The sequence below is a fragment of the Stigmatopora argus genome, chromosome 10 (assembly GCF_051989625.1).
Source record: "Stigmatopora argus isolate UIUO_Sarg chromosome 10, RoL_Sarg_1.0, whole genome shotgun sequence".
Taxonomy (NCBI): Eukaryota; Metazoa; Chordata; class Actinopteri; order Syngnathiformes; family Syngnathidae; genus Stigmatopora; species Stigmatopora argus.
The window spans coordinates 9,261,455-9,275,644 of record NC_135396.1 but is presented as its reverse complement, the minus strand read 5'-3'; the positions used below and the strand labels follow the sequence as shown (position 1 = coordinate 9,275,644).

At 39.9% G+C, this 14,190-nt stretch overlaps 1 protein-coding gene across 3 annotated transcripts; it reads left to right on the top strand.

Annotated features, from left to right (window-relative positions):
• The first annotated feature begins 184 nt into the window (after positions 1-184).
• Positions 185-14,109, top strand: rpa1 (replication protein A1). Of its 3 annotated transcripts, none has more exons than XM_077612131.1 (17): positions 185-377; positions 599-646; positions 836-914; positions 1,026-1,134; positions 1,261-1,349; positions 1,607-1,699; positions 2,908-3,016; positions 3,187-3,289; positions 3,467-3,535; positions 3,730-3,922; positions 4,013-4,149; positions 4,275-4,423; positions 8,435-8,564; positions 10,660-10,836; positions 11,096-11,203; positions 11,271-11,357; positions 13,564-14,109. In XM_077612131.1, the coding sequence occupies exons 1-17, from the start codon at positions 348-350 to the stop codon at positions 13,666-13,668; spliced, it is 1,815 nt and encodes a 604-aa protein (XP_077468257.1). In that variant the 5' UTR covers positions 185-347; the 3' UTR covers positions 13,669-14,109. The 3 variants fall into 3 exon arrangements, with proteins under 3 accessions (XP_077468257.1, XP_077468256.1, XP_077468255.1); XM_077612130.1 differs by having other exon boundaries at positions 2,890-3,016; XM_077612129.1 differs by having other exon boundaries at positions 2,887-3,016.
• The last annotated feature ends 81 nt before the right edge of the window (positions 14,110-14,190 follow it).

The window sequence follows — 14,190 nt, the reverse complement described above, 5'->3', positions numbered from 1 at the left end:
GCGGTTACAGCGACAAATGTAGTATACTGGTGATAATGAAAATTCCCTATTTCTTTAAGTAATTGAACATATCTCTGTGACGTCAGGTGCTCGGCCTGTCGATTTTTCTTGCAGTCACGCCTCAACCGATCTCAGGTCTGCTCTGCTGCTCCGCTGCGCACTTATCAACAAGGAAACTGCGCCTGGATCAGTGTTGACAAGCGGAAACAGGAAGTTAGCACGACGTGGCGGGACGAAGTTTGGCGCTTTCTTTAAGCGTAATTCAGTTTTCGCTGTCGACAGGGAGATTACGTCCACTGTAGTTGAGCTAAACGTGGTTCTAGCAAAAAAAAAACATTTTTGAAGACATGATCACGTTATCGGAAGGTGCCATACAGGTATGGAAATGCTTATTATTTTTCTTTATTTACTGATCAGTCTTGTTCTTTAGCTAACAACGCAAACGCGAATCGAAATTATGCCTGTGTATGTGCACATGTGTATATGTAAAGTCCTAATGTTTGGAAATATAATATACTGTAATGATTGATCGATAGCACATTGTAATAGAAAATCTGATTAACTTTGTTCCCGATCTGATTAACTTTGTTCCCGTTAGGCCTTGGCCAGTGGAAATGCTTTCAACGACGCCGTGCTTCAGTTGGTGGTAAGTTAAACACAATGTCGCCTAACGGGCTGAATAAACAAGAGCATTCACGTTGCTCGTTTCATGTATCCCATATACTGTATAAAGGAATTCCATATGTTTTGGAAGCACTGGTATAAATTGATGCATAGTTTAACATTTCTAGTGAATTGGATCGCTGACTGTTTACTTCAAATGCAAATATTTTAGAGTATCCGTAAAATTGAGGCTGGAACTGGTCCACCTCGCTTTCGTCTGATGATGAGCGATGGGCGACACACCATGTCATGTAAGTATTGTTTATGTATTTTTTTCCCCACTTTCTTGTTCACCGTTTTTAAATTTTGGCTCCTTTTTCACTGGGGTCTTTCATAATAAGTTTTTCTCTTCCCCTATGCAGCCTTTATGCTTTGTACACAACTCAACTGCATGGCTGAAGACAACCGACTGGCAGTCAACTGCGTCATTCTTCTCAAGAGACATGTGACCAATCTTCTCAAAGATGGACGGTGATTACATCCCTCTACATTGGCATGGAAAAGACCCACTTTTAACTGCAATGATGTGTTTCCTCTCTAATTTTGTCCTCTCCTACTGCCATTGAACACAATTTTCTACGATGATCTAAATTTCAGGCCTGTTGTCGTCATATTGGAGCTAGACATCGTCAAGCGTGCTGAAGAAGTTAAAGAGAAAATTGGAAACCCCACACCGTACACTGACGGTAATGCTTCTTCGCCGTAATCAAAGTGCATTTTACTTTGGTCCGAGTTAACATTTTCCGTCCAGTGTCCTGAAATGTGTGATAGCCATTCGAATAAACATATTCTTTCTTTCTCTAAAGTTGAATGGAATATAATTTTACTCCTATGAATAACCAATAATGGAGCATTTTTTTCATCAAGCCTGATATTTGGTATGGAATGAATGTTTTCAAGTGATATTCTAAACTATAATTCTCTCAAATGGGTGCGTGCAAAGGAAACAACAAAGGCCCACAGCAGAACGTTGCATCCAGCACCCCTGCCGCCTCTGCCAACCGCGCTCCACTTCAGGCTCAAACAACAAATGACAGTGAGTGTTGCTTCCATAAAATGCTAGAATTTTAATTTTTATGCTTTGAAGATTTTTAGTTTAAAGCCAAAGAGATACAATTGTTTTTGTCCCCCTTTTTAATGGAAATGACTGCGTTCTTAATATTTACCACCAGATGGTAGCATTTCGTAATGTTAATCCAAACTGTGTCTCACATTTAGCCCAGACGCATATAAACATTTCCCTTTCCTAGGTGTACAACAATAAAAGGTGCTCTCCACCTCCCCCTTTTAGCTTTGTTTTTAAATTGACCGTCTTTGAATGGCCATTTTTCTCTCAATTTAAGTCATAGCGATGAAGTGACAGCTCAGGGCAGTAAATGCCAGAGAGTGATCCAGTTTAGAGAAGGGTATATTTTTTTCTTCTTCTTCTTGGCTCTCTCATGACATTGCGGCTCTTCATCCCTCTAATCTGCCGTACGGAGGGGGATTGAGTTTGGGGCGAGCAAGCCTCATCATCGCGGTCATTGTTGGCGTCTCGAGCTGGGGGCTTAATTACCTCAAGTGCAGGCGTTGGCCAAGCGAGAGGACTTAAGCAGACACTTTGATCTGTAATCCACAACACGAGCACCACATGCAAAGAAAAAAGGCAAAACTGGGGAGTCTTGCATGTTGAGATCGCTCTTCGCTGTCACTAAGCGAAGTAACAGTGTTTCACGCTCGCCTCTGTTCTGTGAATCATCGTTCACGCTGCCAGGCTGCCATCTCGCCCTCTTTTTGTGTGCTGCTTCCTTCTGTTGGACTTAAACGGCCAGCTGTACTGTTATATGATCGGTGATGACATACTTTGCCTGCTTTGAAAGGTGCAGAACAGTGCTCCCCACCATTACGTAGAAAAAATGTGGCAAGTGCAAATGCCGCTTTAGCATGAAACACCCTAATAGCGCTAGTTGGAAAAAAATTCAAACCTCACCTCTTTGTAAAGTTTGTTCAAATTGGGGTTTAAAAGTATTGCTTGATGCAAATGATTCATACACTAGAGTATTACATTTCCTTGAATAGGAGCAAGTGAAGGCTTCCTCCTTTAACATGAAATGGAGCAGTCAAAAAATACTACAGCTATCTCTGACTATTTCCTTTCACTGAGCCAAAATGACTGATGCAAAAACAAAAAGGGCGGCATCAAGTGAGTACACCTCACTCCACTCTTCTTCACTTGCTATTTAGCAGCCTCCTCCCTCCTTCCAGTAAACCGACCTGTCACCAAAGATTTTGTGAAGAAGCCCACTATGGCCCCGCTGCCGGGGGGCCCCACCAAAGTCGTGCCCATCACCAGCCTTAATCCATACGTTTCAAAGTAAGTGTTAAAAATTGTTGTGTTGAGCACTCATGGCAAGAAAATTCTTAATTTAATTGAAAGTCTGTTCAAATTGGACAGCTATGTATTCTTTTTTTTAGGGCAGGACAAAACTAAGGTCCAATTTTTTACATAAATGTGAGGCAAAATAAAGTTGGTTTTCCCTTCAGGTGGACCATCCGTGCTCGGGTCACCAACAAGAGCAGCATTCGCACATGGAGCAACGCGCGGGGTGACGGAAAACTTTTTTCCATGGAGATTGTCGATGAGAGCGTGAGTTTTATTGTTGAAAGTTGCAGTTCTTTAAAAAAAAAAAAAAAAGTAGTTCACTTTTTTAAAGGCGCGAGGAAATCTGTTCCGAACAACTTAATGATTGATATCAAAGATTGAGAATTTGTGCGAGAGGCAGGATCATTTTAAAACAAGTCTGAACTACTATTGTGATTCCAGGGTGAGATCAGGGTGACCGGCTTCAACCAAGAGGTGGACAAATATTTTGAACTCATTGAGGTTGGCAAGGTGAGACCCTCCCCAAAATGATGACTGTCTTCTTAATTGCATATCTGTTTAGTAATACATTTAGCATTCAGTCTAATACTACAATTTGGCTAAATTTAATTTGAGAGTCCAAGAGCCCACTTCCATATTGTGTCAGAAGTAAAATCGTATTTCAAGTTACACAATGGTTCAACCCGATGGTCTGGTCCTTTCAGGTGTACTACATCACCAAGGGCAACTTGAAGATGGCCAACAAGCAGTACACCTCAGTGAAGAACGACTATGAGATGACGCTGAATGGCGAGACCTCCATCATTCTTTGTGATGACAACTGTGATGTCCCTAAAATGCAGTGCGACTTTATCTCCATTGGTGACCTGGAGAAAAAGGATAAGGATGACTCTGCGGGTAAGGAGATTTCCATCAAAGCAGGTTTCCACTACAACCTGTCATTTCTCCCAAAGGTTGTTAACATTTTTATGCTCATCCCTCTTACAGATATCATAGGTGTGTGCAAGAGTGCCAATGAGGTGACTCGCATTACCACAAGGACCAACCGAGAAGTATCCAAACGGACGATTACCCTCATGGACATGTCTGGCAAGATGGTGTCGCTCACATTGTGGGGAGAAGAAGTAAGTTTCTTGTTCTTTTTGACAAATATGACATATATTTGCCAGAGGTTGTTCAAGTAAAATTTGGGTGTGGGCTAACAAATGACAAGAGATCTTGACTAGTGTTTTTTGCCTCATTTGTGCAGGCCGAGCAGTTTGACCCCGCCTCTCAACCCGTCGTTGCAATCAAGGGCGCCAAGGTTTCCGATTTTGGTGGTCGCTCGCTCTCCGCATCCTTCAGCAGCACCTTGATGATCAACCCAGACATTCCCGAGGCGTACAAACTTCGTGGCTGGTAAGTATGCATGAGACAATTAGTATAATACACAGTACAACCCTCTATTTATTTGCCTAAATGCTTACTCCTAGTATTTATAGTGGGAAGAACTGTAATGAATGTCTTATTTCCAATTTTCAAGTTATGGTTTTTATTATCAATGTTTTCCTACATCTTCATAGTCTACTGTAGTTATAGGTGTGGGATGGGATTACAAACATTCAGCCAACTTCTTCAAGGCCACCTTTTGTATGCAATATGTCATGAGCTTGCATTTCCCATCTAATATTGCTTTCTCCAACCGTACTGTCTTCCACTCCATCAGTAGGGTTTACTTGACTAGATTGAGTTATCATTCTACATTGCAGAGGAGTAGGAGGCAAATTAAATGTTACTTAAATCTGATGCATCTATTTGACATCCTCACCTGCAGAGTACTCAAACACCATAAAGTCTCAGAGACTCGAGGCTCCAAAATTGCTGCCAATTCCATCTAAACTGACTTTTTATACTAAGGATTAGTTTACTACATATTTTCTATTAGTTAGTTGCTTTCTAAGTGGATTTATGGCAACATTTTTGAATACAACACTTTGGTGGCATTCTCATTTTGCCCCCCTCTTCCCTTTTTGTGTGTGCGTGTGGTTTTATTTTAAAGCCACCTGCATTGACGCAGACTCGTAAACCTCAATCCAGCATTGTACCCATTGCGGGCCACCACACTTTGTTGTGGTTCTAATAATCCTGGGTCTCAGTGTGGCCACCACACTCCAAGTTTCCCTGCTTTGATTGTTCCATGATGAACAACTGAGTAATGGCACAAATCAATTAAGCTCACAATGACTCTTGTGATGATTCTTTTCAGTCGCACTCAGGAGACTCCACTCTTTCATGGTGTTCTTTTCAAAAAATCTGTCAGAGTAATAGTGTTGGGTTGGTTGCTTACTGACTAAAATGCTAAGGAGTTAATGGTGCTGCTTAGCAGGGAGTTTGGTAGTTTCGGTTTATGACATCTGTCATGAAGGTTGTCTTTGTTTCCTAACAGGATCCTACAAATAATATTAGTCAGTGGGAATGGGCTGTGACATCAGTTACTGGTAGGACTGTACACACGGCAGCAGCTCTGACACTCAATCCCTTGAGGGAAAAATTCTCTCAATACAGATCAGTGTTTCCTACGGACTGCGTTTTTCTTATGGTGAATAGCGCACGTGTATGTTTGTAGCCAGTAGGTGGCAACAGCGCATTTGGAAGGTAGCCTCAACCTTCACAGCCCCAAATGTAAGCAGTACAGCCTTGCCACGTCGTGTTTACTTCCACGTGCGGTCGGGGTCAAAGCGTCCCACTTGTCACTCAAGGCCAGTCAAGAGTTTTGCCAGCCTTGCTGTCATTCCAGCCCTTCATTCATTTGGCATGATGGGTAACAAGGCCAACAAGGCTCTTGCGCCGTCGGCCTGCGTCCCTCACACGTAATTAGTATCCTGCAGTTATTTTTGCCTAGTAGAAACTTGAATGCAGTAACGACTTTTGATTTTATTTCATTTTCCTCCATGTATGAGTGAAAATTGTGAATCTTGGTGTTAGTGCAATTCCACATGCAGTTGACTTCTCGTCTAGAGCAAGGTGTACTATAAATATGCCCGCATGAATCTTTCAACTGCTACTGATTCACATTCAATTAGATGGACATGGCTACCATAGCAGAATACATAAAAAAAACTTAATTAAGCAGAAGATAGGCGATTTGGTCTAAAGCACATGTCCCAGACAGATGAGTGAGACATCCTTTTGAAGTTTTCTTTTTTTGGTGTGTTGAATTATTTTGAGCACCAGCCATAAAAAAAAAGATGCAAGGGATCATTAACTGTTTGCAGCTTTAATTTAAGGTGGTCCGTGTCTCCCAATTGAGCCAAAGCATGTATTTTACTGTACTTGGGTATGAGATGACCAAAAATTGTGTCATCCTTGTAAGGGCAAAACCTTTTGGAAGGCTCTTTTTATTGAATTGGCTTTTTCTTGTAAATCTAGCCAAGTGGCTTAAAAAATGTCACGTTTTTCCAAGGCGTTGTTGACGGCATGTGGTAAACATGGTATCTTGGTGGCCTGTTCCTGAGACCTCATCAACTCGAGCCTGCATCTTTCCATTCACTCACGCTGATGTTTGACACATGTATGGCAAGTGTGCACGTGTCAGAAAGCCTCCAGCCTGCTAGCTTGTCCTACCACACTAGACGCTAGTTTGTTTAACCTCATTCCAAATGACAGCTGCATATTTTCTGCTGGATCTAATTAGTTTCATCGCAGTTACTGTTGCATGACTGTGATGCGCCCATTTATTTTGGCACTTCTCATTTTCTGTCATAAAGCACTGCATGTAGTCTGAGCACCCCAAATACATTTATTGGGTGTTATACCAACTGTCTACAATCTGTAGCATAATTATTTTTTGTTCGCTCTTTTTTTAATGAAACCTGGTTGGAAAATTCTATTCATTATTTATATTATACATTTACCTCTATGTAAATGGAGACAGTTGGATACTTCTTGTACCAATTAGCTGACTGTTTAAAAAAATCACTTGATTATTCTGCTAGTCAACTTTATGGGGCCATTATAGATAAATGACTATATATTTCTTAGAGGTGAATTACCAAATTCTATGCCACACTTTAATTTTTTTTTTTTTTAAAGTACAATATCAAACAGGATTTTGAGACACGCAGGCTACATTTTAGTTGACTATTACTTTTGTGCATTGTATGGGCCTTTAACATATGGAGTATGAGTCTGTAATAAATTAAATAGAAAAATAGGAAAAAAAAAATATAAATATATATATATATTTTTGTTAAATTTATATTTTATTATTATTTTTTTCTTACTGTGGTCTACTGGTATCGATCATGCAACACTATTAAACATTCACAGACATGATTTAAAGCAAAGCCCGCCCTTGTGTAAATTGGTTCGCTGGCATTAGTCAGCAAAAAGTAGCCCCTGCATTGTTTCGGCAAAACTGCAGCATTAATAGGTATTCTTTCAATTAGTCATGCCTCCAGAAGCAAGGAATACATTTACAACCTGAACCATACGCTGCTTTGCCTTGTGGCCTAGCACATTAGGAACACTTTGTATCACGGCAATCATTTTAAAGTGCGCCCTGTCCGCACCCTTCTTTTTTTCCGTTCTTTGGCGGCTGTGTTCTCTGGCTTGCTAGGAACACTCTGCGAAAATGGTTTTTTTGATATGACTGTAACAATGCCGACCGACCCTGGCTGGCTTCTCTTTCCCTCTTCTTTTGATTTATTTCTAAAACCTTTTCTCCTGCTGCTACTTTGCTCTCATCCAAGCCATCAAACAACACACACCAAATGTCCTCACTGCTGCTGGTCGACATTCTGGTAGCAAGGATCATGTAATAATTCCGATATATTGAAGTGGCACACACTCGGGTCAAATAGATCAACTGCACATATTGCACTGGAATTGAGTTAGACTATTGCTTGAGGCCGCATTTTGAAAGGACTCAAATTGATTACTTTTGTCTTTATATGCATTGAATAATATTCTTTCATGACAGTATGAACGAGTCAAGCTTTAAATTTCATTACACTTGTATATTGCCAATAAAAGCATTCAATTCAATCATGCAAAAATATATTAATTTTCAAGCAACAATGAAGTGAATAGAAAAAATACATATAATACTTCACCAGTTTTCAATTTTAACTTTTGATTTACCCGAACTACTATAAAATATTAAAACCTTGATTCGTCATGGTCACTTTTTATTTCCGATCCTATTTAGGCTATTGACATAAAAGCTGCATTCAAATAGGCAAAATATGACATGATTGATTCGCTTCTCCAAATGGAAATTGAGCAGAAAAAGACCAACTGATTGACTGTTGCCATGTATGTATTGATCATGCTGTGTGAGCAAATTCCATTAGGGTACAGTTATTTGCAACGCTCTTTTTGTTTTGTTTGGATTGATAAAATTTAACTCAAATCCATGCTGTTGTGCAGGTATGACAAGGAAGGCCACAGCATGGAAGGAGAGTCTCTTACTGAGTTGAGAAGCGGCGGTGGTGTGGGAAACACCAACTGGAAGACCTTGTCCGATGTAAAGACGGAGCATCTAGGACACGGCGAAAAGGTACGAGTCCCCGTCGCCGGGCTATAGTGAATTTAAAGCTCAACCGCACTCAACATCAAAACAACATGGACACCAGCTCACACTGCGCAGGTACCGTTCGCCTTTGGTGTAACCTTGTCACGTCGCAAAGGTTGTTTTCCGCCAGCAGCCTAGATGATTCTTTATAATCATTAAGTTATTAAATTGCTGCAACGGCGGTTATGTATACGGAAAAGGTTCCCGATCTCCTCTTCCAGCTCATTAATCTGCTGTCTTCTCAGTCTACCTGTTTGCTCTGGCTGAAAGTCACATTAGCCGTGCTATCGATTACATAGAACCCCCACCCTTGCCCCCTGTAATGAAATTACAGCCCGTGGATAGTAAGTACAATAATATGTGCTCTTTAATTTCCTTGCTGCTTATTTGTACTGCACTGGGAAATGGTGATTGCAGAAGTGTATAAATCAGCTGGAGCGGAAAATGACGCCTGGCACCGAGTTATTAACAGCCGACTTTTACCTCATTTAGCATGAGCAGCACGTTTAGAAATCACACTAATTTGAAGGGGATTACGGTAGGAGAAATAGGCAAATTTAGGATTGATAGCAAGCACGTGAAGCAGGGAGGAAACATTAGTCTTGCTAGGACAACTACAACAATTAGTATCCCTTTTTAGGGCAAGATGTGTTTTTTTCGTCATTTAAATAAATACAAGGAAACCAAAAAAACTTGATTAATATAAATGCAATTTCCCATTTATCCTTAATCAATTTTTTTTTACATTCTTTTTTGTAAATGAGCAAATTAAAAGCTCTTGTGTCATTGGAGGCCAACAAAAGTGCTCAAGGCATCCCCGTATTTTTTCCTCCACATTATGAACATTAAGCTGGTTGTCAGGTGAAGGCCCTCTTGTGCTTCTGCTGAGGAAGAGGTGTTGAACCTGGCGTATTCAAGTTGGCGCTGCTCCCATGTGATGACAGAAGAGCTGTCAAGCCAAACATTGTGGTCAATGTCTCTGAAGACCCCACCTCCATAAGCAAGGATGGCGCAATTAATTACCCCTTTCACCAAGTGTCAGTGTCGCAATCGCCATGTGTCCACCTCCCGCACTGCGTGAGACTCATCTGCCACTTTGGCTCTAAATAAATGCTGTTCCTTATCCACTTCACTAATTGAAGAGGGATTTGTTTGATTAATGCCCATGTTTTGCGAGGCCAAAAGGGGACATGGGTTTATTTTGGGTATTAGCAGTCTTTAACAACTTTATGAGAACTGTTATATTCATATATCATGGTTTACTTTCTCGTTAAATATGGCAAATGGATTAGAGCATTTGTCATAAAAATGAGGTCAAGCAGCTTCATGAAGTGCTTTGATATGGACTCATTCCTTTTTAGTCAGCTTTACATGTTTTACCATTTTAAACCGGAATGAGGAATTTCAATCACGTGACCTTTTGATACCCAAATTATAAGCATAACCTTCAAGTACTGGAATTTCTTGATTCCATTCTAGTGTAAATTCATTTCATTTCAATTAATAATGAGCTCGTATGAATTTTCTGTATTCTAAAGGATTAAAACTGTATATTCATGTGTTACATGGTAACATTCTGTATTGTGTTGCGGAGGTCCCATAATATCAGGACATGGCTCAGATCAAACATTAGTGAAGTCTCACCTCCACTGTTAACGCAACCGCTTTGGAACAATCGCCTATTAGCATGATTCTGTGGTATATCTGCCTCCCAGTTTCCACTCTTTCGTATTCATCTATTTATGAATCTGAAATGCATTTCCCCTGTTCGGGTATTTTCCATGCCAACGAGGGATCTCTTCTAAAACCTATTTATGTGCAACCCATGTCTTGGGCTCGCAGAGGCAGTGAGCGCTCATTTGCATCGGTGCCATTAGGATTCTGCTGCACCAACATTGCACCCTGTTTGCTAAAAACAATCTTGGACGTGCTTCTTGCTTGGGTTTGGGGCTCATGTTTATGCGTCATGCTCGAAGCATAGAAAGATCATGAAAACTTGATTGAAGAGGGAACATTTGTCTTAATTGCAGTTGTGTACACGTAACGTAACACATCATGAATTGTTTTTGACCATTTCCAGGCTGACTATTACACCTGCATCGGCACCATCGTGTATGTACGCAAAGAGAACAGCCTCTACCAGGCGTGCTCGAACCAAGACTGCAACAAGAAGGTGATAGACCAGCAGAACGGCATGTTCCGCTGCGAGAAGTGCGACAAAGAGTTTCCCAACTTCAAGTACCGTCTTATCCTATCTGTGAGTGATTGAGCACTCCCTCAGGCAACTGCCGCTGGGATGTGTATGCTGTGTTTTGGAAAATGGCCCATATGTGGATTGAGACTTACTTGTACAAGCAATTATTTGTCTTTTAGTCCACCTGTTCTTTCTTTCTTCGTCCGCGTAGTTTTTCTATCATTATGAAATGTTGTTATCTTCTGTTTATTTTTAAAAAACTGGTTTAGATGTTTTTTTTTTTCAAAAATGTAAAAATGACATCTTTTTTTGTTCTCATTAGGCCAACGTCTCAGATTACAGTGACAATCAGTGGGTGACCTGCTTTCAAGAGAGTGCCGAGACCATTTTGGGCCAGAACGCAGCTTACCTAGGACAGCTCAAGGAGTCGGTAAGAGAAGCTTGATCAGCAAGCTCTCCTATGGTCAGTTTTGTAAAATTGGACACATTGTTTTCAGAATGAAGCCGCCTTTGACGAGATCTTCAATCAGGCCAACTTTAAAACATTTGTGTTCCGCAACAGAGTCAAGTTGGAAACATATAATGTAAGTACAGCAGTAGGCTACAGTCACATGATTATTATTGTTGTGTTCAAGACTCCACTATCCGAGACCTCGATCACTGTAAATCAGGGGTGTCAGACTCGGGTTGGTTCGCGGGCCGCTTTAACGTCAACTTGATTTCACGTGGGCCGGACCATTTTAGATATAATATTTAGATTTTTTTTATAAATGCATTAAAAGAACTGGATTAAAGGCCCTGAATATTCAGTTTTTTATATATCTAAAACAATGTTTATTTTAGCTTTTTATATATATATATATATATATATATATATATATATTTAGATTTTACAAAATGATTTTTGAACTAAAAACAGAAAAAAATGATTAAAAAATTACAATTATTGATTTAAAAGGGGGAAAATCAGGGAATTTAATATACATCTATACTCTTCATTTTAATTTGATCCTAAAACAGAAAGTCGGCACTCATGATTTACTTTCCCGGGCCACACAAAATGATGCGGCGGGCCAGATTTGGCCCCCGGGCCGCCACTTTGACACATGTGCTGTAAATGCTGGTGAATGTGTTAGCACAATACCTTTCTCTCATATGGCACGCCCAAGGATGCTTATTTTGCAAGGCTTTTAGAAAGACACATGCACCTTTGTGGTGACCGCACAGATAGAGTTTTGTTTTGCAGCGCATAAAAGAATTGATTGGGCTGGGCCTCTGAGCAGGAAGTTTGGAGCTTGGCCAGCGACAGCATCCGCTTGTGGTGCACAAACTGGGCCACTGTGTCGCTCTGCCAAAACTCAATATTTCTTCAACAGATAGCTGCAATAACATGCTTTTTTTTTCCAATGTCAGATGCTAACACATGATGTAACGTGATGAGATGTGTGAAGGGTACACAAATTGGGATACTCCAATTTCATTGGCTAGTATAGTACTGGTATTCATGAAATTTCAGGCAGCTTCCTGCTATTCCTGGCTTTTCACCACTATTGCACACTGGAAAAAATAATGTTGTATTTGCACATTTATAAGCAAGATTCTCTGGGATGAATATGGTAAAAGTTCAGTCTTTCATTTTAAGCAATTAGTTGCCATGTTTCCATCAATTAAATTGAACCAAGCCGTACATGATAGATATTTCATATATGTATTAACACTGCAGTTGTCCCACGGGATTTAAATTGGATGTCGTTAACTCACATCAAAGTCCACCACAACCTTCATTCTTTCTCTCCATATTTGAAGGTTGTTTAATTTTAACCCATTATTGTCCGACAGAGGCCTCGTTTGGTCTTTTTTAAGGCCAATATAACCAGCATTTTTTATGTTTTTTTTCTTCATTCTGACCAAATTTATCAACATTTTGTACCCATAAAGGAAAAAAAATCTTAAATTTGCTGTCAAAATTTGTAAAAATCGATGTCTTATTTTCAAACAAATGCTCAATGAACTGTTTTAAAAAAATATTCTATCAACTTGAAAGTATGAACACTCAACTGAGTCAATAGTTTAAAACCTGATAATTCAACAAAAAACGCAGGTATGATCATTGGGCCTTATTCATATTGTAAAAACGTCTATACAGTAGAACAACAATGGCATAGAAAATTGTAACATTTTAATGCTTATTTATGAGGGCAATAAGACTATAAAACTCAAAAGGCATTATCTCCTGATTTACCTAGTGTATTGACCCGTGACATCAGTTTTCCTCAGGGCTTTTTCATCCGCCTCATTGATGTCCTCATTCATCTTTTTTGCTATACAAGCAAATGTGCTGCCAGTTTTCATGCATGCCATTTGCATTAAAGACCCCTTTGCGTCATAATGTGCAAGCAGCAGTGTGACACGCTCGTTCTTGAACATGGTCACCAGACTAAAGTTATATCAGGGATTTTTTTTAAGCGCCAATGGGTAATAATGGCTGACCTTCGTCATCTAGACGGCTGTTGGGACGCTGGTTGCCTTTTAGCTTGCCTGTTGCTTACTGTCACATTACACCATTTTTGTGGACGTGCAAAAGATTCCCTTTTTCACTATGTCATCGACTCCATTTGCCATTCATTTGTTACATAATGATGGTTTCATTCAGTGAATGGATCGAGGATGTACAGGGAACATTGGGTCGAACGGTTGCGCTTATTTATGGTGGCTGCCTTCCGTGCTCTGTTTTTATGCATGGCTTAAAGGTGTTCAACATCTGATTTATTTCTTTTTTTTCAATGACAGGATGAGTCCAGGATTAAAGCAACAGTGATGGAAGTGAAGCCCGTGGACCACAAAGAGTACAGCAAGAAATTGATAATGAACATAAGAAAAATGAGTGCTAAATAGGAAGTCGCATGGCGCAGTTGTATAATGTGTAACTTTTTGCGCTTAGATTACCCCTTATTTTTCCTGTTCTTGATGGTAGATCACTTAGCACATACCACAGGAAATGTTTACCCTCTTTTGAATTAACACTTCATGTTTTGTAAATGAGGTTTCGCCAGCATAAACCACACAACACAGGACATCTTTTAACTATCGGTTATTTCTTCACACACCCCTTTTTCCACAAGCTTATTGCTCTAATAAGTGTTGTATAATCTGCAGTTTTTCTTTTCTGAGTACTCAGTGGAGGGGACATCTTCATTCAGCATGAAGGGGTTAAATATGTTTTTGTAGACTTTTTACTTCTATGCCTGACTTCTGTCATTTGCATTCAAGTGATATTTGTTGTTGATCGCTGACTTTTGAATGATGTTAAATGAAAATTAAAGTCCTTTCTCTTGATCTTTGGTTATCACTTAATTGACAATATAACACTTATAGCAGTATAATAGTTATCCTCACTTGCCACATGCACAAATAGAC